The 25,624-nt window shown below is 39.7% G+C and overlaps 1 protein-coding gene across 1 annotated transcript in view; it reads left to right on the plus strand.

The window, feature by feature from the left end:
• The first annotated feature begins 878 nt into the window (after positions 1 to 878).
• LOC126176882 (WD repeat-containing protein 3) overlaps positions 879 to 25,624 on the plus strand; it is a 121,609-nt gene continuing 96,863 nt past the window's right edge. The window contains 3 exon segments of the mRNA XM_049924082.1: positions 879 to 1,077; positions 2,649 to 2,831; positions 23,309 to 23,518. Of these exon segments, the coding sequence (XP_049780039.1) occupies positions 2,661 to 2,831; positions 23,309 to 23,518 (381 nt within the window). The 5' untranslated portion in view covers positions 879 to 1,077; positions 2,649 to 2,660.

The following is a 25,624-nucleotide window of genomic DNA, read 5'->3' on the forward strand; positions in this document are numbered from 1 at the left end:
AATATTTGAATAATTTTCAAACAATCTGTCAGTGAACAAGGTGCTAACAAAATAATGCCATACAAAGGAAGCAAGGAAAATTAAGTGACTAACAACAGAAGTGAATGAAATACATACCAAACGCTTTTGAAAGACACGAATAACTCCAGTTAATCTAACCACTTCGTCGTCAAAGTATGTCTTTGTTGACGATTCACACGAATTTGGCACTGGTATATGGAGAGTTGAACTGGCTGCTTCTGTGTCATAGGATTGTTTTACAGCTTTAGATGGATTGTCGAATCTTTGTGGCTGTTGCCTCTTCATCATCAGTTGAGGTGGCTTATTTGTGATGTAAAACAGTGTGGGTACTGCATTCTACACGTGTTTATTATTGTCTGCGTTCACGTACTGGTTTTGTTCGAAATGTAGCGAACAAAACCTAATATTATTATACAGGTAAACCGTGTCTTTTTACATAAGGTGTTCTCGTCTGCTACTAACTAAGCATTTTCTGCTCCTAAAACGAAACATTAATTATTAATACACATGTAGTTTGCAAGTGAATCCTGACGATACAGTTTAGTAACATGATGGTATATACCTCTCAGGATCCTCAGGAAAAATAAAAAAGACAGCTGTGGTGTCTTCTTCCTGTTGTTGCTGCAATTTATTGCGCTAGAAACGCTCCAGCTTGTAAAAATCATTGCAGAAATCAAAATAAACAACCACTATTCGCTTTCACGATAACGCCGAACTCACAGTTTAAGTTATTGGCCGCTTGGGGCGCTGTTGGTGCGGTAGGCAACAAAATCGAGGCGTGAGTCGTGTCTGTGGTAACAAAGTCCAATGTGAGGCGTCCGTACATATGTAGGTGTGTTCTTGTCGAGTGAAGAACTTTGCTTTGGCAAAGTCGTAAGGTGTAAACAAAACAACACGTGTTTGGCAACGAGTTGATAGATGTTGTAGGTGATTGAAGGAATGATATTGTAGAATAATATTTATGTATTTATCGGTGTGTAGTTATAAGTTATTTGCACCCTGTACAGTTTATATGTGATGTGCCAATTGCCAAGTGTTGAAAACATCGTCGTTTCGGTAAGTACACTGATCGAAAAATATGTAGTTTCTTTTTGTTATCTGTCCATATGGAATATGAGAGAATAGCCTAATTCAACTGGAAATAGTTATTGTAGTTAAATACATAAGTTGTTTTGAACATAAAAGTATAAAACAAGAGCTCTTTTTTCTCCTGCAACACAATGCCTCTCACATTTGATTAACCATTGATTCTCAGTGGCTCTTAATGCATACTTCTTCTGAAACAGAGCCAAAGGTTTTCTCAAAATCAATTATTACCAGGTAGGCAATAATTCATACTCATTATGTTTTCTGTAATGGTGTCCAGGACATGCAAGCAGTCGATTTTTCTATATCCTCATTTATGTCCAGATTATTCCTTTGTGTGACAAAAAGTCTGTGATCCCCTCATAGCTGCTCCAATACTGCTGCATGAGCCACTTTCCAATGTGATATAATTGTATTCAGCACATACTTAAGCACAAGTATGTATCACAGTGCATGATAAAAGTACAATGCAAACTTTGACACTATGTGTAGGATTCAGTTAGAACGCTCATTGAAAACAAGAAGCACATCATGATTGCTTATACCAAGTACAAATCTGATGCATGGTGACCTAGAGGTGGGAAATGTCTCCTGTGTTACCAATGCTTAGAATGTGTTGTTGTGCGTGTGTTGATCGACTCATCTTCAGCATAGCTGGAGGTCTTGGTTAATTGTTGCCTATACATTACTTCATATTTAAAACTCATAATTATGAGACATTAAAACTTCACTTTGCAACACTTTTAATCTCAAACAGGATCAATTGTTACTAATTGTATGCTCCATATTTAATATACTTTGCTTTATAAGTAATAAAAATAGTAATGTAAATTCAGAAGTCCACCCCTCATGGTCACGCAGTAGCGTTCTCGCTTCTCGAGCATGGGGTCCCGGGTTCGATTCCCGGCGGGGTCAGGGATTTTTCCTGCCTCGAGATGACTGGGTGTTGTTGTGTCGTCTTCATCATCATCATTCACCCCCATTACGGTCGAAGGAAGGCAACGGCAAACCACCTCCATTAGGACCTTGCCTAGTAAGGCGGTGGGGGTCTCCCGCATCGTTCCCCTACGCTCTGTAAAGAAGCATGGGACTTCATTTCCATTTGTTCAAATTCAGAAATGTATATACAGTAGAGAAGTCGCTCATGAGTATTTTGGTCCATAATATGTACATCAGGGACTCTTACCATCAGGTACTGCCTCTTCATGCAACATATCACTCTCTTTACTCCTGTCAGCATTGATCAAAATGCATAGGTCAAAGTTGCTAGTCACCTCATAAACCACTTCGCCAGTGCAGTTTATGCAATACATATACTATAAGCAACAGGCTACATTGGTCACATCTAGGAAAGTAACAACGTAGCTTGTTAGTGTAAGAGGGGGGTGGGGGTTGTTTTTCCGGGTTTGCATGCACATAGTTAGCTCTAATATTTTTATGGACATTTAACAAGCATAATAAAAATATATATTTCTATACAAGAGTGTAATTTTGCATAAAAATATTTGAATCACTGTATTTTTGTATGTTTTGTATTTCAGTGGCATTAGAAAATGGGCCTTACAAAGCAATATTTACGATACTCGCCATCAGGACATTTCAATATAATAGCAAGCACTGACTGCAATATAGTATTTCTTACACTTGAAGGTCAGGCCGGAAGGTTTGTTGGCGTAGGAGCTTCGGAGAACATAATCATATGGGATTTGCGTCTTGGAGAAAAGGTAATTATGTATTTTTGTAATATGAATGATTTCTATCATTTAGTAATTTAGTAAAAAAGTTTATTTTTAAATTGTTGTTTTCTAGTAAAGGGAGTCATATGTTTCAAGGGAAACTGACATGTTACTGCACAATGCAGGTGTCACTGGCAGGAAAGCTGATTGAAAACTTACTGACTCTTGGCAGTAGCATAATATTGTTATAAAATGTGAATAGTCTTGTGTATCTTCTACACTCTTGACATCAACTCAGATGATGGCAGGACCTCATTCTCCCATGTTGACAAGTAGTAGTGTGCTTTGGTTTATTTGTCAGGCTGAGCCATTCTGAGAATCAAGGGAATGTGAACAATGAAACATACTGTCTTTAAAATTTCTGGAATGCAGCTGAATGGATTGGCCTTTGGAGAAAATAGAATGAATTTTCAGTGGCATAACATACCATTATTATCAGGTTCCTCCTACTGACTGATGTCCTGAGCTGGGTGAGTTGGTATGTATACCCCCCCCCCCCCCTCGCCCCCCACAAAAAAACCTGTCCTTGCATTGTTTGCATAATGTGCAAACTGCATGCTGTGTTGGGGTGACTTGCTTGTAGAATCTGAACGTGTGGTAAGGTAATTATACATGGTGAATCACCTAACACTGACATAGGAAATTTTCTGGAAATGGAAAGTGAGTGCTGTTGATGTCCAGTTTTCACGGAATGAATTGGTAGTCATGGGCTAGTATTGCTAACCAGTGGAAGACACATTGTAATAATACTTAGAATGTGCATTTTTTGTGGAATTTTTTTTTTTTTTTTTTTTTTTTTTTTTTTTTTTTTTTTTTTTTTTTTTTTTTGAGATATCGTATTTTGAAAAGTTTCCATGCACTGACACTTGTGTGTGCCATTCAACCTGCATAGTTGCTAGTTGTGGTGTTGTTATGTTTGCTTAGAGTGTGCTTGTGTGTTCCTTGAGTGCATTGTGTCTCACTAGTCAGTTAATTTATGAAAGTCCAAGCAGTAGGTCGTGAATGGATGATGGGATTTACCATTGCAGAAAAAGCCTATATGCTCATGGTGTATGGAGAGTGTAGGAAAATGCAGTTTGTTCTTCTATGGTGTATCTCAGTAGATGTCAACCGTCTCAGCAATTATTTATCAACCTATTCAACCAGTTTTGTGAAGGTGGTAGTGTAAATGTTCCTTCTGCTGTTGCAGTTGATCTCCACTTTATTTCCTGTGCAGTTGCACAGAAATGTGTCATGAGTCAGGCAAGTGTCTTACGCTTTCTCCATTTATGTAGGTTCCATCTCTGTCACATCTCACCCCATCAAGAGCTGCATGGAAATGATTGTGATAATCATACTAACTTCTGTACATTGGCATTAAAACAGGATATTCCAGCTGTATCATGTATCTTGTTTAGTGATGAAACCACATTTACCAATCATGGCAAGGTGAACTGCCGAAGTATGCACTATCGGTCTGTTGACAATCCCTGCTGGCTTCATCAAGTGTACCATCAGTATCCATGAAGTGCAAAAATGTGGTGTGGGATAGTGAACCATCAGCTCATAGGCCCTTTTTTCATAGACGGAAACTGAACATGCTCAAGTATCACAGCCACCTAACAGGCCATCTTCCACGGGTGCTAGAAGATGTTCTTCTGCAGACTAGGAGGAACCTGTGGGACCAACATGATGGCTGTCCATCCCATAGTGCACGAAGTACTACAGCATGTCATCATGAATTATTTCTCATGAATTTTTTCCAAATTGTTGTATTGGTTGCTGAGGACCTGTACCTTGGCTGGCCCTTTCCCCAGGTTTGACACCTGTAGACTTTTTTTTCTGCGCTGATGACTGAACCAGTTACACCTGATGATATGCAATGATATATTACTGCAGTCTGCTCGGACACCTCTGCAGAAATGCTAGCATGTGTGCAGCAGTCATTCTGTACCAGACTGGAAGTGTATATTACCGCTGCCAGTTATCATTTTGTACCCAACCTGTGATGGTCAGTTCTCTCATTACTGGTCAGAATCCACATAACTAGTGTATGGACTTTGGGGTTGTACTTTAGTGTGTGCTACCACAGGTATTGTACAGGTGTTGGTGTGGGAACTTTTAAAAATATCATATCTTGTAAATGACTCACACTAGAATCCTGCAACAAACACCACTGACAGCTGAATTTAGCCTAATTTTAGTTTTTTAATATCAATAGGCATTGTTCCATTAAAAAAACTATGTTTGCACACAAATACACTTTCCAAGTATTATTACAATCTGTTGATTGGGTAAAGATGAAGCCCTGACTACTAGTCCATTTTGTGAAAACCACACATCAGTAGCACTTTCCATTTCCGCAATATTACCAGTACGTGTGTGAGGTGAGTCACCCTTCGGCTCAGGTTGTAAGTTTGCAGGAGTAACTTGGTGATCATGGAACATTATGCTATTGAAAAATCATTCTACAACAACCAAACTAACCAGGTACATGCTCGAGAAACTTTAAAGCAAACAGTGTTTCCCTTTGATAACTTAACCTGAAACCTTTATAAATTTATAACAGTCCACTGTTTCTCACTTTCTTTCAAGTAAAAAGAGGTCCTTTCCACATTAGTAACAGAAATAGTGAATTAAATTTGTAAAGTTGTGAAGTTGTCAATGCTTTTTCCTATATTGTGGTTTGAACGTATTTCACTGTTTATCATCACAATGTCTACATTATTACTTACACATACAGATTTTGATCAAACCCTGTTGTAATACCTATGAGAGGGAGAAATCATTAGCAGTTTATTGGCCATTTGATATTAGAAAAATAAAGATTAAAAAAGTAAGCTACAGTAAGTTTTATGACAGTCTGCAGTTTTGTTTATATTAATGTAGACCATTAAAAATGTTGTACAGGTTTTTCAGTTTTCAGCTGCACTCACTTGTTGAAAGTGGGCAGCAGAATACAAGTATTGGGAACTAATTTACATTAGCATACTTAGCATTTGTTTTAACAGTTTGCGCAACTGGTGGAACTGATGCAATTGTTGTCATATTTAAGTAAACATCCAAAATAAATTTTACTAATCAGCTGGAATGATTTAATTTTGGATATCAAACAACTGTGTCATCATATCCAATGTCTGTGGAGCATGCTGGTAAATACACACTTCAGCATTCTGAAACCAATGAGATGACAACTGTCTTGGCCTCTAAGTAGGTCTATTGTTTTAAGTTAATTTTTATGCAAGAGTAGCACTTACTAAGAACCTGTGGAGAGGATGATTCACAAATTTCCCCAATTCTGCGATATCCCGATTGTGGGGTTTTACAGTATGTTAAGTAATTGAATGATTACAAGTGTACAGTTGTTTTTATCTTTATTTCAGCTCTCATTTTGTTCTTCAGAGGCTGTTACTAGTTTTGTCCACATCACTGTAACTTGTGAGCCATTTTCTTTGTAATCTTCTATGTAGTCAGCATTTGCGAATTCTGACCGGAAAACACCGTCTTCCTGTGATAAAGTCTACATTTTATCATTATTAAAGGTAATAAAGGCAGCATGATTAAGAGGCTTGCTAGTAGATTTCGGGAAATAAATTGTTGGGTTACAAAGATTCCATTTAGTGATCCTTCTTTGAATCTGCAAAATCGTAAGTCTTGGATATACTGAATCTGTTTATGGAAGACGAAGATGTAGCAGACTGTAGTGCATATCATGACAGAAGTATGGAACACTTTCAAACTGCTGGTTTAAATTATTGGTGGATATAAATCTCATTGCAAAAATTAATTTTGTTGGCAGAAGATGCTACTGTTTTAAAATGGAGTTTGTAAAATTAGATAATTTTTCTGCTTACAAGAGCAAGAATAATCCATAGAGTCTTGTATACAGCAGATGTGATGTGGCTATATACAAAAGAATGAAAAAAATGCAGGAGACGGAAGGAGCACAGAACCCAAACTAACTCTTGACTATTGATAGTTCAAGGAATAAGGAAACATAGTAACAACACTGTGGAAAGATACCAATAGTGGACTGGAGTAATTAAAAGATGGAGCAGATGAAATGAATGTAATGTTTAAGAAGCCTGAGATATTTAAAATAACCGCTTCGAGGCTCTTGAGAGACACATACAAAGTTCTTTTTATTGAATTTTTCCTTCGAGATTACAGAAAATGTCTTTTCATCTGGTGGAACTGGGTGTACTGCTGGTGGTATGTGTATTTCCAACACAGTATTTTAACATTGTAACTGGGCATCTTCATCATGTGTTTCCTGTGATTGGCTGATAAGCTGACGCTGTCCCATATTTATGCCTGGGCAATGTCTGGTGTTCCCTAAGCCGACCGCACCCACTGCGGGCATTTCTGGTGGTGCTATTTATCTCTAGGTGTGCCGTTTTTGCTGTTTTTTCCAGTGGCAACTGTGCTGAGGTGTTCCATACCAGGTCCACATCCGTCAGATGTATTCCCAGCACAATCAATATGCTGCAGACTTTTCTTGTGTTGTTGGCAACCACTCCGGCTCTATATCATTCCCCTGTCATTCTCCTGGCCTTTTGGGGTAGGTATGCCCCCTACAAAGTGTGCCTCCTGCCAAATCAGGCTGCTGTGGAAATTGCATATTCTGTCTGTGCATGCTGCAACAGTCCCAAGTGGCGGTGGCCTCCGTCTGGAGTTCTGTACTGTATCCACTCCAAGGATGTGTTGGTCCTGAGGTTTCTGGTGTCCATGTTGTATCTTGAGGAGGTAGTTGCCTGCTGGTACTCCATAAGAGATTCGATTCTGTTAGTTGTGCCCCTGGTTGTCTGTGGCTCATTACCAGAGAAGGGACCTTTCTTTCCATTTTTTCTGTAGTAATACTAGAGCCAGATTCCATGCTGTACTGAACTGGTATCCTGATTCTGGTTGTTCAGCTTCTCCGTCATCTTGATTATGACAGATTCAGTAATCACACTATCCCCAAATCTGTGGGTCTGATTCATGATCCTGGTTTTATCATAATGCATGGCGTGTTCAAGTTCCAGGCAATGTTCTGCTACTGATGATTTAGTGGCCTGTTGTAGCCTGGTATTCTTTGGTGTTCTTTACATCTTATTTCAACTGTTCTTGTGGTTTGACAGATGTGAGGCATACCATATTCACATGGTATAAGGTAGATACCAGGTTTCCTTAACCCCAGATCATCTCTGACCATACCAAGGAGCACCCTGATCTGTTCGATGGGCGGAACATGCTTCTGATTTTGTGTTTTTCCAGGATCCTGCTGATCTTAGTGGATAGAGGCCCTGTATATGGTAGAAAGGCTACCCTCGTGTTCTTGTTCCTCTCCCATTCTATCAGGTTGCCTGGTGGAATGTAGTGCTTTCGGATATACCTGTTTGATTACCCGTTGTCTGTAAACAATTGCTGTGTTCTAACTCTGCTGCCAAGCTGTTTGAGTCTGACAGTGTCTTGGCTTGGAGTACAAGTGTACTCAATACCCCTTTCACCTGCGCTGGATGATGGCAGCTGTCGGCCTGTAGATAGAAGTCAGTGTACGTTGGTTTCCTAGATATTCTGTGGCCTAATGTACCATCTGTCTTCATTTTCACTAGGACATCCAGGAATGGAAGTTGACCATCATTCTCTAGTTCAGTTTTGAACATAATGTTGGAGTGTCTCGAGTTCAGATGGTCAAGGAACTTGTCCAGCTTTTTTTTTTTTTTTTTTTTTTTTTGACCGTGTGGCCAAATAGCTAATGTGCCATCAACATACATGAAAAAAGAAGTCAACTGTTAGACAGCAGTAGTAAGTGCCTCATCCTTGAATCTCTTCATAAACAGATTTGCCACTACCAGAGAAAAGGGGCTACCCGTTGCGACTCCTTCAGTCTGTTCTAAAATTGGCCTCCACATAGGAAGTAAGTCCATATTAAAGGTCCAGCAAAGTTCCATCAAATCTCTTGCTGATTAAATTGAGTGTGTCCTGAAGTGGTGCCCTCTTGAACAGAGACACGACATCAAAGCTGACTGTGATATTTGTGTTCGAGATTTGCAGGTTTTTAAGACATTCCACAAAGTCTGAGTTGTGGATGTGGTGGATGCGCTTTCCCACATACGGTGCTAACATCATCTTAAGGTGGGTGGCTGTAGGGTAGGTAGATGGCTGCACCAATATGCTTACGATTGGGTGAAGCGATATACTCTCTTTATGGACCTTGGGCAATCCGTGTAGTCTGGGTAATACTGATGCTTTAATCTTCAGTTGCTTGACAACCTTTATCACACCATCCTGTTTTCTTAAGAAGAGCCCTGGTTTTCTTGCCAACTCTATCGACGATGCTGTTCTCTAGCTGATTATAAGCAGGGTTATCTAAAATTTGATGGCTCTTCTGGTCATAGTCAGTCTTCAGCAGTGCTACAGTAGAGTTCCCCTTGTCCACTGGTTACAGCACTAAATTGTCATCTTCCCACAAACTCTTGAGGGTCATTCTCTTGTCTCTTGAGATGTTTAGTTTGGATGGCCTTGCTCTAGTGAGCACCCTGCACGTCTCTCTACAAATCTCTTCTGCAACACTTGCTCCACAGATATGATGAAGCTGGAAATTGGTAGGTCTCTTATAGTGACTGCAAATTGAGGCCCCTTCCAAGTGCCTTTAAGGTGGCATCGTCCAGTGTGCGACCACTCAGATTTACTACCTTGTGATATCTTGCCCTATTTTACTCGTGCACTCAAAATTCATCAGTTTTTAAGCTGCTGCATAGTTTGATGCTTGCTGCCAGTGACCACACAACTGTATCACTCACGGACAAGAGAGGGAACAACATCAACCACCAGAAACCTCGGGCACGACACGTCCTAGGAGCAGACACAGTACAGAACTCCGTGAGAGATTGCTGCATTATGGAAGCGCACCTTGTAGGAGCATCCCAAACTCACAAGGCCAGGTGAATGACATGGGCATGACAGAAAGCTGGAGCGGTCACCAACAGCATAAGAAACGTCTGTAGTGTGTTGATAGTGCTGGGAACAGACGGGTGCGGTCCTAGTACAGAACACCGTGGCACGGTCGCCACTGGGGAAAATAGTGGAAATGGGTGTGGATGGAAAACAGAATGCTTAGAGATAAATAGCACAGCCAGAACTGCAGCGGGCGTGGACGGTATAGGGAACACCGGACACCACTCAGGTCATGGGACATGGCCAGCTTGTTGACCAGTCGCAGGAAACACCTGATGAATATGCCGAGTTACGACATCGAAATATTGTGATGGGAAGGCGCAGGCCACTGGCAGTACACCCAATTCCATGAAATTACACTAAATCGCTGGGAATGTCTTAGGATTTACGTAAAATCTTGTTTGTGTTTCAACACTGTGAAACAGCCAGTCTTATCTAACATCATGATTTTTATGTTTGTTGCATCCATTGCATAAAGAGTTTCTGGCCAAAGTATGAGAAGAACTGTATTCGTAGTTTTATACTTTGTAAAAAATATCTCCACATAGAAAACATAGTTGGGTTAATTTGTTTATTATAAATTTCATCTGTCATGTGTAATTCACTGTTTAATGCAACAAGCAAGAAAAAATTACATTAAAAACTCAAAAATTAACTTTTGGTCAACCAGTGTACCCTGTTAGCCGCAACATTGCTTATTTAATTTCTCAGAATGAGTAGAAGATTGGAATGTGAAGCTGTACTCATGTTAGATGTAGTCTGCTATAAAACTCTCCTTTCCTCTTTGTAATTTCTCATTTTTCATCCACTGCTTGACTAATAATTTGCTAGACTCCACATTTTGCCAAAAGTCCCATCTGTTGTCTATTGATCATTTTCTGTGACGGCTTCTACTGTGTAACCTGTTTGGAATACAGAGCTATTGAATAAATATTGTTCTTGTGACTTATGACTGTTCTTTAGCCCAAACACCTCCTATTTAGGAATCAACATGGTTTCCACAAGCACAGATCATTCATGAGATCCAGAAGGCACTAAGTATCAGAGACCTGGTTAATGCCATGTTTCTTGGCTTCCAGATTTATTGAAAGACTCATGAGGAAGTGTGATCTACAAACAAAAGAGATTACATATGAGGGTGAAGTAAATATGAATAGAATTAAGTGTGATCCCTGCTCATTGTTGCTTTCATTTCCAGCGTTTACTACATTATCATTCTGTTTCTTTAGTGAGAATTACAATGTCAGAATAAGTAATACCATCAAATCTTAGGCAATACATTATAATCAAGTTTTGCACAACAGAGGGCATAAAACCGTCTGAAATTTTGAAAAGACTTGCAGCACGGTTCAGGGAAAAGACCCTGGGAAAGACTTACGTGTGCACACAGCACAGTTTTTACAAGGATGAGAAACAGTTGAAAATTCAGCTCACCGATTGTGCCCAAGGACCAGCATGACTGAGGAACGTTGTTAGCCAGCTTATTGAAGACTATCACCAAATAACAGTTACTGAAATTGTCACTGAGATTGGCATAATCTACAGTAGTGTTCAGGTGACCATTACTGACAACCTTGGAGTTTTGAAAGTGTCTGTAAGGTGGATGCCTTGTCTTCTCACAGCAGAGCACAAATTTCATCATCTCGATGTGTGCGAACAGTTATTGGCATGCTACCGAACTGAAGGGGATCATATTTTTTTTTTTTTTTTTTTTTTTTTGCTCTGGATTGTGACCTGTGATGAAACATGGGTGCACTGTTACACCCTGGAATCGAAAGAAAGTGACGTGGAGTGGCACAATTGAATGTTCATGCACAACTGGCTGCTGTCACAGACATGTTCATTTTACGAAAACGGGTTCAACAAAAAATGCCTATCGGTTGGGCAAAATGTGTTTCCTGTCATGGAGACTGTATAGAAAAATAAGTTCCTGTGTGTGAATTTTTCTGAAGCTTAAATAAACTTATAAAAAAAATTACAGTTTATATTTGATTCAAACGGCCTTGCTGTGCTGGTACTGCGAACGGCTGAAAGCCAGGGGAAACTACGGCCGTAATTTTTCACGAGGGCATGCAGCTTTACTGTATGATAAAATGATGATGGCGTCCTCTTGGGTAAAATATTCCGGAGGTAAAATAGTCCCCCATTCGGATCTCCGGGTGGGGACTACTCAAGAGGATGTCGTTATCAGGAGAAAGAAAACTGGCGTTCTACGGATCGGAGCGTGGAAAGTCAGATCCCTTAATCGGGCAGGTAGGTTAGAAAATTTAAAAAGGGAAATGGATAGGTTAAAGTTAGATATAGTGGGAATTAGTGAAGTTCGGTGGCAGGAGGAACAAGACTTCTGGTCAGGTGACTACAGGGTTATAAACACAAAGTCAAATAGGGGTAATGCAGGAGTAGATTTAATAATGAATAGGAAAATAGGAATGTGGGTAAGCTGCTACAAACAGCATAGTGAACGCATTATTGTGGCCAAGATAGATACGAAGCCCACACCTACTACAGTAGTACAAGTTTATATGCCAACTAGCTCTGCAGATGACGAAGAAATTGAAGAAATGTATGACGAAATAAAAGAAATTATTCAGGTAGTGAAGGGAGACGAAAATTTAATAGTCATGGGTGACTGGAATTCGAGTGTAGGAAAAGGGAGAGAAGGAAACGTAGTAGGTGAATATGGATTGGGGCTAAGAAATGAAAGAGGAAGCCGCCTGGTAGAATTTTGCACAGAGCACAACTTAATCATAGCTAACACTTGGTTTAAGAATCATGAAAGAAGGTTGTATACATGGAAGAACCCTGGAGATACTAAAAGGTATCAGATAGATTATATAATGGTAAGACAGAGATTTAGGAACCAAGTTTTAAATTGTAAGACATTTCCAGGGGCAGATGTGGACTCTGACCACAATCTATTGGTTATGACCTGTAGATTAAAACTGAAGAAGCTGCAAAAAGGTGGGAATTTAAGGAGATGGGACCTGGATAAACTGAAAGAACCAGAGGTTGTACAGAGTTTCAGGGAGAGCATAAGGGAACAATTGACAGGAATGGGGGAAAGAAATACAGTAGAAGAAGAATGGGTAGCTTTGAGGGATGAAGTAGTGAAGGCAGCAGAGGATCAAGTAGGTAAAAGACATGGGCTAGTAGAAATCCTTGGGTAACAGAAGAAATATTGAATTTAATTGATGAAAGGAGAAAATATAAAAATGCAGTAAATGAAGCAGGCAAAAAGGAATACAAACGTCTCAAAAATGAGATCGACAGGAAGTGCAAAATGGCTAAGCAGGGATGGCTAGAGGACAAATGTAAGGATGTAGAGGCTTATCTCACTAGGGGTAAGATAGATACTGCCTACAGGAAAATTAAAGAGACCTTTAGAGATAAGAGAACCACTTGTATGAACATCAAGAGCCCAGATGGAAACCCAGTTCTAAGCAAAGAAGGGAAAGCAGAAAGGTGGAAGGAGTATATAGAGGGTCTATACAAGGGCGATGTACTTGAGGACAATATTATGGAAATGGAAGAGGATGTAGATGAAGATGAAATGGGAGATACGATACTGCGTGAAGAGTTTGACAGAGCACTGAAAGACCTGAGTCGAAACAAGGCCCCTGGAGTAGACAACATTCCATTGGAACTACTGACGGCCTTGGGAGAGCCAGTCCTGACAAAACTCTACCATCTGGTGAGCAAGATGTATGAAACAGGCGAAATACCCTCAGACTTCAAGAAGAATATAATAATTCCAATCCCAAAGAAAGCAGGTGTTGACAGATGTGAAAATTACCGAACAATCAGTTTAATAAGCCACAGCTGCAAAATACTAACACGAATTCTTTACAGACGAATGGAAAAACTAGTAGAAGCCGACCTCAGGGAAGATCAGTTTGGATTCCATAGAAATACTGGAACACGTGAGGCAATACTGACCTTATGACTTATCTTAGAAGAAAGATTAAGGAAAGGCAAACCTACGTTTCTAGCATTTGTAGACTTAGAGAAAGCTTTTGACAGTGTCAACTAGAATACTCTCTTTCAAATTCTAAAGGGGGCAGGGGTAAAATACAGGGAGCGAAAGGCTATTTACAATTTGTACAGAAACCAGATGGCAGTTATAAGAGTCGAGGGACATGAAAGGGAAGCAGTGGTTGGGAAGGGAGTAAGACAGGGTTGTAGCCTCTCCCCGATGTTATTCAATCTGTATATTGAGCAAGCAGTAAAGGAAACAAAAGAAAAAGTCGGAGTAGGTATTAAAATCCATGGAGAAGAAATAAAAACTTTGAGGTATGCCGATGACATTGTAATTCTGTCAGAGACAGCAAAGGACTTGGAAGAGCAGATGAACAGAATGGATGTTGTCTTGACGGGAGGATGTAATATGAACATCAACAAAAGCAAAACGAGGATAATGGAATGTAGTCGAATTAAGTCGGGTGATGCTGAGGGAATTAGATTAGGAAATGAGACACTTAAAGTAGTAAATGAGTTTTGCTATTTGGGGAGCAAAATAACTGATGATGGTCGAAGTAGAGAGGATATAAAATGTAGACTGGCAATGGCAAGGAAAGCGTTTCTGAAGAAGAGAAATTTGTTAACATTGAGTATAGATTTAAGTGTCAGGAAGTCATTTCTGAAAGTATTTGTATGGAGTGTAGCCACATATGGAAGTGAAACATGGACGGTAAATAGTTTGGACAGGAAGAGAATAGAAGCTTTTGAAATGTGGTGCTACAGAAGAATGCTGAAGATTAGATGGGTAGATCACATAACTAATGAGGAAGTATTGAATAGGATTGGGGAGAAGAGAAGTTTGTGGCACAACTTGACCAGAAGAAGGGATCGGTTGGTAGGACATGTTCTGAGGCATCAAGGGATCACCAATTTAGTATTGGAGGGCAGCGTGGAGGGTAAAAATCGTAGGGGGAGACCAAGAGATGAATACACTAAGCAGATTCAGAAGGATGTAGGTTGCAGTAGGTACTGGGAGATGAAGAAGCTTGCACAGGATAGAGTAGCATGGAGAGCTGCATCAAACCAGTCTCAGGACTGAAGACCACAACAACAACAACATTTGATTCACCCTCGTAGAAAACCCTTTTTTTTTATCAACTCTTGAGTATTGTTGTTGTTCTGGGTTGTTTCTCAAACTGGGTTAACTGAGATTGTAGAAAAGATGCATAGGAGAACTGCACAATCTTAGTGGGTTTGTGTTTTCACTGTAAAAGTGTTAGATATGCTCATTGAACTGCAGGGAGAGAAGTTACAATAAGGTGATTGTGCATTGTGGAGTGTTTTTACAAGGTGATTGTGTGTTGTGGAGTGCCTTTACTCACAAAGTTCCAAGAGCTCACATTCCAAAATGAGTCAAGAAACAGATTACTTCTTCCAACATATATGTCAATGTTATAAAATTAGAGAAATTCAGCCTTGTACTGACAGTTTCTCTTCCCCCAAATCATCTACAAGTGGAATATTAAATAGGGATAAGTTATAGGAACCGTCTGTGTACTCTGCACCACATCTGTGTACCATGCGAGTATTGATGTAGATGTCCCACATGCTACTGTGTTTTGTCACAGTTGGAAACTACTTCACCATTGATTGCAGCACTCACATTTGGAAGCAGCAGGGTTCAAATCCATATGTGACATCCTTGATTTGATTTTCCATGGTTTTTCTAAAGTGATTCAGGCAAATTCTGGTCCTACGTAAAATTGCTGAGTGGGGCAAAAGCTTCTGTCCACTCACTCACTGACCAGTCTGTTGTGGCAGTACAATAGGGCAAAAGGAAAACTGAAGTTTTAAGTTTCTCATTTAAGGAACCATTGACCGAGGAAGATCAGACAAACATACCGTTATTTGACTGTTGCATAGACTCCCATACAGAGGAGGCATCCCATATAGAAAAGCAACTGAAAGAGTTGAAAATAAATAAATTGCCATGTCTGGATGGAATCTCAATTCGGCTCTACAGAGAATACGCTAAGGGTTTGGCTTCTTACTTAAATTGCTTTTATCACAAATCTATCACCCAGCACAAAGTGCCAAGTGACTAGAGAAAGGGCAGGTGACTCATGTATGTGAGAAGGATAAAAGAACAGATCCACATAATTACGGACCAAAATCTGTAACATTGGTTTGCTGCAGAATTCTTGGACATATTCTCAGTTTGAATGTAATAAATTTTCTTGAGACAGAAAAGCTTTCATCCGCAGATCAGCATGGTTTTGGAAAGTGTTACTCGTGCGAAACTCAGCTTGTCCTTTTCTCACGTGATACCATGTGAACCATGGTTGATGGGCGACAGGGAGATCCCAGATTCCGAGATTTCTGAAAAGCATTTCACATTGTGCCCCGCTGCAGATTGTTAATGAAGGTACGAGCATAAGGAGTATGTTCCCAGATATGTGAGTGGCTTGAAGACTTCTTAAATAATGGAACCCAGTGTGTTGCCTTTGACGGTGAGTGTTCATCAAACAGGGGCAGGTGAGCGGGAATCTACAACTGTTTGCTTATGATGCTGTCGTGTACAGGAAGGTGCTGTTGTGGAGTAACTGTAGAAGAGTACAAGATGACTTAGACAAAATTTCTAGTTGGCGTAATTAATGGCAGCTTGCTGTAAATGTAGAAAAATGTAAGTTAATGCAGATGAGTAGGAAAAGCAATCCCATAATGTTCGAATTCAGCAATATTAGTGTACTTTTTGACTCAGTAACGTCAATTAAGTATCTAGGTGTAACATTGTGACACAATATGAAATTGAATGAACTGGCAAGGTCAGTTGTAGCAATGGTGTATGTTTGACTTCAGATTATTGGGAAAATTTCAGGAGAGTGTGGTTCATCTGTAAAGGATACCATGTAAAGAACAATAGTGTGACCCATTTCTGAGTACTGCTTGAGTTTTTGGGATCCCTACCAGCTCAGATTAAAGGAATACATCAAAGCAGTTCAGAGGCGAGCTGCTAGATTTGTTACCAGTAGGTTTAAGCAGTATGTGTGTCTTGAGGGTATTTTTGTTTCTGTCATTGAAACTACAAAAATGTGTGATTTATTTTCACCAGACTCGTTTTGCTTTATTGATGGAAAGCATCATCAGTGGTCTGTAATTAAGTTATTTACATTTTGATTTGGTTTTAGATCGAAAAACAGTTCATCAAGAATACGTTGAGAAATGCCGTCTGCTAGCACATCGTTGTAATTTTTGTGCTAGCTGAATGTGAATTTCACATAATTCTTTGTTCAATGTCTGTTTCTTTGCACTAGCAGACAGAATTTCCCAATGTATTATTAATGAACTGTTTTTCAATCTAAAAGCAAATCAAAATGTAAATAACTTAATTACAGACCACTGTTGATGCTTTACCTCAATAAAGTGAAGTGTGTCTGGCGAAAAAATCATGCATTTTTGTAGTTGCAACGACAGAAACAAAGAATTATAAAGCAATATGGGCACTTGGCCCACACAAATGAATAAAATATGTGAGTGTTTAAGAGAGGCTTTGTGAACTCAAACAGTAATCCCTGGAGGAAAGACGGAGTTCTTTTTGCAGAACACTGTTGAGAAAATTTAGAGAACTGGCATTTGAAACTGACTGCAGAACAAGTCTACTGCTGCCAATGTACATTTTGTGTGAGGACCACGAAGGTAATAGAAATTGGGGCTTGTTTGAGTCATATGGACAATTGTTTTTCCCTTGCACTGTATGTGAATGGAACAGGAAATGAAATCACTAGTAGTGGTACAAGGTACCATGCAGTGACTTGTGGAGTATGTATGTAGATAGAACACTGGGGGGGGGGGGGGGGGGGTGTTCATAAATGAAGCCACAATCGGTTTCTTTCCTATCCTCTCTTTTTGATTTTGATTGTGCTCCATCTGCAATAACCTAAATATCAACTGACATTTACAGTTGTGTATTGGTTCTACATGGATGTTAGTGACAAAAATGCCATTAAAATCAAATAAAGAAAGGAATACACATCTACAGCCACTAACAAAGCCGAAGTTTTTTGTTCCTTGTCTGGCAGCATCTGTGAAATGGTGCCTGTAAAAGTCCCAATGTAGTAGCTTGTGTTTTAGATTTTAAGAAGTTTGGTAGAGCATATCAGTTACTGCAGAATCCTTTTTTTAAAAGCTCAGTGTGCTAAGTTCGAATATAATAAATTTTCTTGAGGCAAAAACTTCTACCTGTAAAGAATCACTTGTGCGAAATGCAGCTTGTCCATTTCCCACCCAACATCCTGCAAACCCTGGATCTATGTCTATATCTATACCTACATCTCTGCTCTGCAAGCCACCTCACAGTGTGTGGCAGGGGTACTTTGTGTAGCACTGCCACTTCCCACTTTCCTGTTCCAGTCTGAATGGTTCACAGGAAGAATGATTGCTGGTTAGCCACCGTGTGAGCTCGAACCTCTCTAATTATATATTTGGCAACTCTTCTAGGAACATACACTCTTGGAACTCGACCAATAAACCACATTGTGATGTAGCAGGCCTCATGTGCAGCATCTGCCACAGGAGTTGATGGAGCATCTCTGTAACACTTTTGCACTTACTAAATGAAACTGTGAAGGAATGTGCTGCTGTTCTTCAGATGTTCCTTATTTTCTATATCGATCTTATCTAATACAGATCCAAGGCTGAGTAGCAGTATTCAAGTATTGGTTGAATGAGTGTTTTGTAAGCTATCTTCTATGTGGGTGGTCTACAGTTTCTCAGGATTCATTCAATATATCTCAGTTAGGTGTCTGCCTTACTTGCATTTAGTTGTATGTGCTCCTCTTACTCTGAATCACTCCAAATAAGTATACTCCTGGATATTTTGTGATTGTAACTGTTTCCAGTGATTGTTCTTCAATCGTGTAATCATACAATAATGTGTCCTTTTGCCTGTTTATGTGCATTTGTGTATGTTGAGAGTGTACTACCAATCCCTGCACCAAGTGCAAGGCAACAGGAAGATTCCATATTCTTAGATTTCTGGAAAGTACTTGAAACAGTACAACACTGCACAATGTTTACATAGGTCTGAGCATTTGAACCAAGTTCTCTCATATGTAAGTGGTTTGAAGACTTTTTAATAGAACATAGCATGTTGCACTGATGATGAGTGTTCATCAGTGATAAAGATGTTGTCAGGAATACCCCAAGAAGTGTGATTTGATCAACCTTGTTCTCTATGTATGTAAACTGTCTGATGAATAGGGTGAGCAGCACTCTGCGCCTGTTGGCTGATGATGCTAAAGAGTATGGGAAGTGTCGTCATTGAACAACTGTAGGGGATGTAGATAGACTTCGATAGAATGTATATTTAGTGGGATAAATGGCAGCTTTCTCCAAGTATAGTAGGAAGAGCAACCTGTAATTTTCTGGTACCTTATTAGTGGTGTGCATCGATCACAGTCACATCAATTAAATATCTAGGCATAGTCTTGCAAAATGACATTAAATTGAACAAGCATGTAATGTCAGTTGTAGGGAAGGTCAACATTTGAATTCAGTTTGCTGGGAGTGCAATGGAAATTGCACTATGTGTATAAAGAAGACTGTATACTATTCTTGAGTACTATTCAAGTGTTTCGAATCCCTACCAGGTCGGATTAAAGGAAGACATCAAAGCAGTTCAGAAACGTGTTGCTAGATTTCATACTGGTAATTTTGATCAATGCATGAGTGTTACAAAATTCCTCTGTGAGCTCTTGTAGGAATAACTGGAGGAAAGATGATGTTCTCTTTACAAAAACTGGTGAGAAAGTTTATAGAATTCGTGTTTGCGACAAACTGCAGAATGGTTCTGTTGCCATCAGTGTACATATTGTGTAAGGGCCAAAAAGACAAGATAGCAGAAATTGGGGTTCGTGTGGAAGCTTATAGACTAATTTTTCCTAGCTCCATAAAAGGGAATAGCAATGATATTAGTACCCTCAACCGTGCAACATAAGGTGGTCTTCAGAATATATATGTATATATGCTTTTTATTCTTGTACCTTCTGTCATTTGTTAAATAGTGATGCCCTGTTGTCATAATTTATAAATGGGAGGCCATTTGTAGATGTTTTCTAATGGCCATAATGCAAACACTGTCATGCAGTTCTCACTTCTGACTCAAACAAAATTCCAAATAAAGACCTGTTCCTTCTCCTTTGATCCACACCATCACAACCACCATTTTTGTTATTACTTCTCTTAATACCTAACCGCCCTTGTCAAATTAGACACAAAAGTATGTAAATTCATATATATATAACTCTTTGCCTTTACAAATGTCTGCTTGTGTCTGTGTATATGCGGATGGATATGTGTGTGTGTGCGAGTGTATACCTGTCCTTTTTCCCCCCTAAGGTAAGTCTTTCCGCTCCTGGGATTGGAATGACTCCTTACCCCTTCCCTTAAGACCCAAATCCTTTTGTCTTTCCCTCTCCTTCCCTCTTTCCTGACAAGGCAACCGTTGGTTGCGAAAGCTAGAATTTTGTGTGTATGTTCCTGTTTGTTTGTGTGTCTATCGACCTGCCAGCGCTTTTGTTTGGTAAGTCTCATCATCTTTCATGAGACTTACCAAACAAAATATATATATATATATATATATTACGTTTTTGTTTTTAAAATGTAATGTAACATGTCCAGTGCCCTTGTAAAAGAGACCTGTGGATTACTAAAACTATGGCTACTACTGACTACTCATCATACAGCACATGGTCTGGCTTCCTGCGTGCTCTTTTTATTTTTCTCATTACAGTGGAACCTCACTTAATGAGCACCTCCCATAATGCACAATTCGCATAACGAGCAAAACAAATTGTAAAAAGATGACTCACTTAATAAGCGATGTTTTGCATAATGAATGACGATGATGATTTAGTGTGACGTCACTAGCTGTTCGCTTGCGGTGGGGGGAAGTGTTCAACAATATGAACGCCTTTTGTTGTTGGCAGTGCCATATAAATGATGTCTTTAGTGCGTACTGCAGTCTGTGTTTAGTGCACTTTCTGCTGCTATCTTAGTGCAGCTTGTGGTCACGCATTTTTCTAAACTTGTGTTCACACATTGATTTTGTGTGCAAATTTTAATAACCTTCCTAAAAATGTCCCCGAAGATAAAGCCGCAAGAAGATGGCCATAAGAGAAAGAAAATTACCTTAGTAATGAAATGTAAAATCATTGAAAAATGCAAACATGGTGTGAACATTGAGCACACACATACAATTGGTCTACATCAACTATTTGCACTATCCTCAAGAACAAGCACAAGATTAAGGAGATAAATGCTTCAAAGGAAGTGACAAGTGTATCTAAACAGCTGTTTTGTTTTCCGTCGGAAGGTTGGTCCTTATATGGATAAATGAAAAGCAATTTCAAGGTGACACTTTTAACAAGCACATCATTTGTGAGAAGGCAAGAATGATTTTCACTGACCTATTTAAGAAGATGCCAGGATCATCAGCTACTGAAGAAGGGTTTAAGGGAAGCTGTGAATGGTTCGAGAAGTTACAGAGAAGAACCAGCTCCACCAACATTGTGAGGCAAGGCAAAGCAGCCAACTCCGACACAAAGGGAGAACTTTATCAGCAACTTCAAGATTCTCGTAGTTTCTGAGGATTATCTGCCACAATGCTTTTAATTGTGATTAGATTGGTCTATTCTGGGAAAAGATGCCAAAGTGTATCTTTACAATGCAGAGGAGAATGCATTGACCAGCCACAAGCCAAACACTCTGCCAAGACCATTTCACTCTGCTATTCTGTGTCAGTGCAAGCAGCTATTAGAAAATTAAACCACTTCTTGTTTACCATTCAGAGACTCCATGAGCCTTCAAGAAGTGTATAGCCCAGAAGAGCAGGTTAAATGTGATGTGGAAGTCCGACGACAAGGCTTAGGTGACACGGCATGACGTGATTGGCCCTTTGGTGAAAAAATATTTGCTTGAGATGAATCTGCCACTCCATGTCTTACTTGTTATTGACAATGCTCCTGCCCATTCCCCAGGCCTACAAGACCACCACCTTAAAGTATTTCAGTTCATCAAGATCTAATTTCTGCCTCCCAACACCACTCCGTTACTCCAGCCTATGGACCAGCAGATTATTTCGAACATTAAGAAACTCTACACTAAAGCACTCTTCGAGCATAGGTTTGTGTTGAGTGAAGCTTCCAATCTCACTCTCAGAGTACTTTGGAAATATCACTTCAACATTGTTGACTGTTTCAAGATGATTGAAAAGGCATGCATAGGGGTTACCAAGAGGACTCTCACTTCTGCTTGGAAGAAGCTTTGGCCAGAGTGCATTGTCGAATTTGACTCTGAGGCATTTAGTCAGTACCTGTGGTGCCCTTGGTCAACGAGATTGTGTCTTTGGCCAACAGTGTGGGACCAGATGTGGATAACAACCAAGAAATGACCACCGAAGAGCATATGGAGTTGCAGTGTGTTTCACAGCGGTAGGATGTGGAGAGGAGTTCTTCAGAGGAGGAGGAGGAGGAGGAGATGGTAACAGCAAAGCAGCAATCTTCTGGTGCAATAAGAGAAATGCTGAAAGCATGGGGATAGGTTGCATCGTACATTGAAAATCATCACCTCAATGAAGCATTGGCTATGCAAGCTACAAAATTATTTGACGATAACACTGTGTCACATTTTTGCCAAGTGTTGAAGCTTCAGCAGGAACAAATGATTATAGATAGCTTCCTAGTAAAAAAGAAATGGTTATGTATCATGAATAATAAAGTACACAATACTGTATGTATAATTTTCTTTGAATAAATGGCATGCCGGCCGCGGTGGTCTAGCGGTTCTGGCGCTGCAGTCTGGAACCGTGGGACTGCTACGGTCGCAGGTTCAAATCCTGCCTCGGGCATGGGTGTGTGTGCTGTCCTTAGGTTAGTTAGGTTTAAGTAGTTCTAAGTTCTAGGGGACTTATGACCTAAGATGTTGAGTCCCATAGTGCTCAGAGCCATTTGAACCATTTTTTGAATAAATGGCATGAATAAGATAATACTTTTAGTATTTTTTCTGCATGGACCTCATTATTGTATTTTACATTAATTTATGTGGGATAAATTGTTTCGCTTAATGAGTGTTTCCCACTACGAGTAAGATTCTGGAACGAATTATGCTCTCTATGTGAGGTTCCACTGTATTATAATTGTAATTCGTGCTACTCTTTTTCAGTGGTTCTACTTCCTCATATTTCAGTTAATTACTACTGAGGCATCCTCTCCTCTCCTCTTTGTATATTTTAGTTTGTAAAATTTTACTGTACTCAACAGATTATCATTGAATGTGGAATAAAAATCTCAACTGGTACTTTAGTTTGGAGTGACTTTGTCTTCCTTCTGTTTAATCTGCTCTCTTTGTTATTTCTCTCGTACCTCACAAAGATATAATCATTTATCCTAGCAGTTTGTGATCAGTTGTTTTACACTGATTTCATCTTCACCCATTTCTCAAGATTTTTAATGTGTGCACTGTGGCTTTCAGCATTTTTGTTTGATTTTAGTAGTAAAGTCAGCTGATGTTCACACATTTATGTTCATTCCTAGGCCCAAGTATTGGAAGGTGATAAGCATGAGGTCAGATATCTAAATGCCAGTCCCGATTGTAGGCACTTGGCTGCTGGTTATTCAGATGGAATGGTCAAAGTCTTTGACCTAAAAACTGGCGAGAATGTTACAAATTTTGCTGGACATCGTTCTGCCATTACTTGTCTTTCGTATGATTCAGCTGGTCACAGATTAGCATCGGCATCAAAGGTATGTTTTTAATCATAATGAAATTATGTTACAAATAAGATTATTGGTACATAAGCTAACAGCATTAAATTATCAATAGCAGAGATGTATGCAACCCATAGCCACCAGCATATGAAAGTGCTGATAGGAATGTACCTGTGAAAATAAGAATTGATACTTTTGTTACAAAAATTTTATATTTATGTTTTTTCTAAATTCGTGAGGTTCATCAATGCATATTGACTTCTTTTTATAGATAGTTATGGTACTACAGCACTATTATTTTTTAACAGGGAAAAATTATCAATGAGAAATGAAATATTAAAAATACAGCTGTAACTTAGGTTTCAGTAAAATGTTACCAGACACACATTATTATAAACAATTAAATAATTATCCACATCCAATACAGTATTTTGTGTTAGTTCAATAAATTATGTTTCATTCATTGAATTACAATATACATTACATTTCCAATATTATATATGTGCCATGTGTGATCTAAGAACAGTGATCTAATTTAATCAGCATTGAATGTTAGCATTAAAATATCCAGAAATAATTTTTGTTGGTATGTGACCACATTGTCATGTTATAGGGCCACTGTTTCAAATTATCTTAATCAGAATGGTCTGTTGAGTAAATAATAAATCTTGAAAAATTCCCAAGCAGTTTTATAAATGTTTTCAACAAAATCTTTTACTTCAAATGTGCCACAGCAAATTAAAGTACGTTAAAATGGATCATTAATGCTATAAAAATCGAGAATGCTGTTGATAAAATTAGCATATCATCACTAAATAAGAGCAGCAAATTTACAGAAGTATTCTGTGATCTCAGTAAAGCATTTGACTCAGTAAGTATGTTTTGCTAACCCACAGATTAGATAAGTATACAATTAGGGACAGTGTTGTGCTGTGGCTTGTTTCCCAGTGAGGAAGATTCACAAGATACTTAATATTGTAAAACATAAAAATTCCTGAAACTTCCTGGCAGATTAAAACTGTGTGCCCGACCGAGACTCGAACTCGGGACCTTTGCCTTTCCCGGGCAAGTGCTCTACCATCTGAGCTACCGAAGCACGACTCACGCCCGGTACTCACAGCTTCTGTATAGTTTGGAAGGTAGGAGACGAGATACTGGCAGAAGTAAAGCTGTAGGTACCGGGCGTGAGTCGTGCTTCGGTAGCTCAGATGGTAGAGCACTTGCCCGCGAAAGGCAAAGGTCCCGAGTTCGAGTCTCGGTTGGGCACACAGTTTTAATCTGCCAGGAAGTTTCATATCAGCGCACACTCCGCTGCAGAGTGAAAATCTCATTCTGGAAACCTACCCCAGGCTGTGGCTAAGCCATGTCTGCGCAATATCCTTTCTTTCAGGAGTGCTAGTTCTGCAAGTTTCGCAGGAGAGCTTCTGTAAAGTTTTGAAGGTAGGAGACGAGATACTGGCAGAAGTAAAGCTGTGAGTACCGGGCGTGAGTCGTGCTTCGGTAGCTCAGATGGTAGAGCACTTGCCCGCGAAAGGCAAAGGTCCCGAGTTCGAGTCTCGCTCGGGCACACAGTTTTAATCTGCCAGGAAGTTTCATGTCAGCGCACACTCCGCTGCAGAGTGAAAATCTCATTCTGGAAACCTCCCCCAGGCTGTGGCTAAGACATGTCTCCGCAATATCCTTTCTTTCAGGAGTGCTAGTTCTGCAAGTTTCGCAGGAGAGCTTCTGTAAAGTTTGGAAGGTAGGAGATGAGATACTGGCAGAAGTAAAGCTGTGAGTACCAGGCGTGAGTCGTGCTTCGGTAGCTCAGATGGTAAAGCACTTGCCCGCTAAAGGCAAAGGTCCCGAGTTCGAGTCTCGGTTGGGCACACAGTTTTAATCTGCCAGGAAGTTTCATATCAGCGCACACTCCGCTGCAGAGTGAAAATCTCATTCTGGAAACCTCCCCCAGGCTGTGGCTAAGACATGTCTCCGCAATATCCTTTCTTTCAGGAGTGCTAGTTCTGCAAGTTTCGCAGGAGAGCTTCTGTAAAGTTTGGAAGGTAGGAGATGAGATACTGGCAGAAGTAAAGCTGTGAGTACCAGGCGTGAGTCGTGCTTCGGTAGCTCAGATGGTAAAGCACTTGCCCGCTAAAGGCAAAG

Source organism: Schistocerca cancellata, chromosome 3 (assembly GCF_023864275.1).
Source record: "Schistocerca cancellata isolate TAMUIC-IGC-003103 chromosome 3, iqSchCanc2.1, whole genome shotgun sequence".
Classification (NCBI taxonomy): Eukaryota; Metazoa; Arthropoda; class Insecta; order Orthoptera; family Acrididae; genus Schistocerca; species Schistocerca cancellata.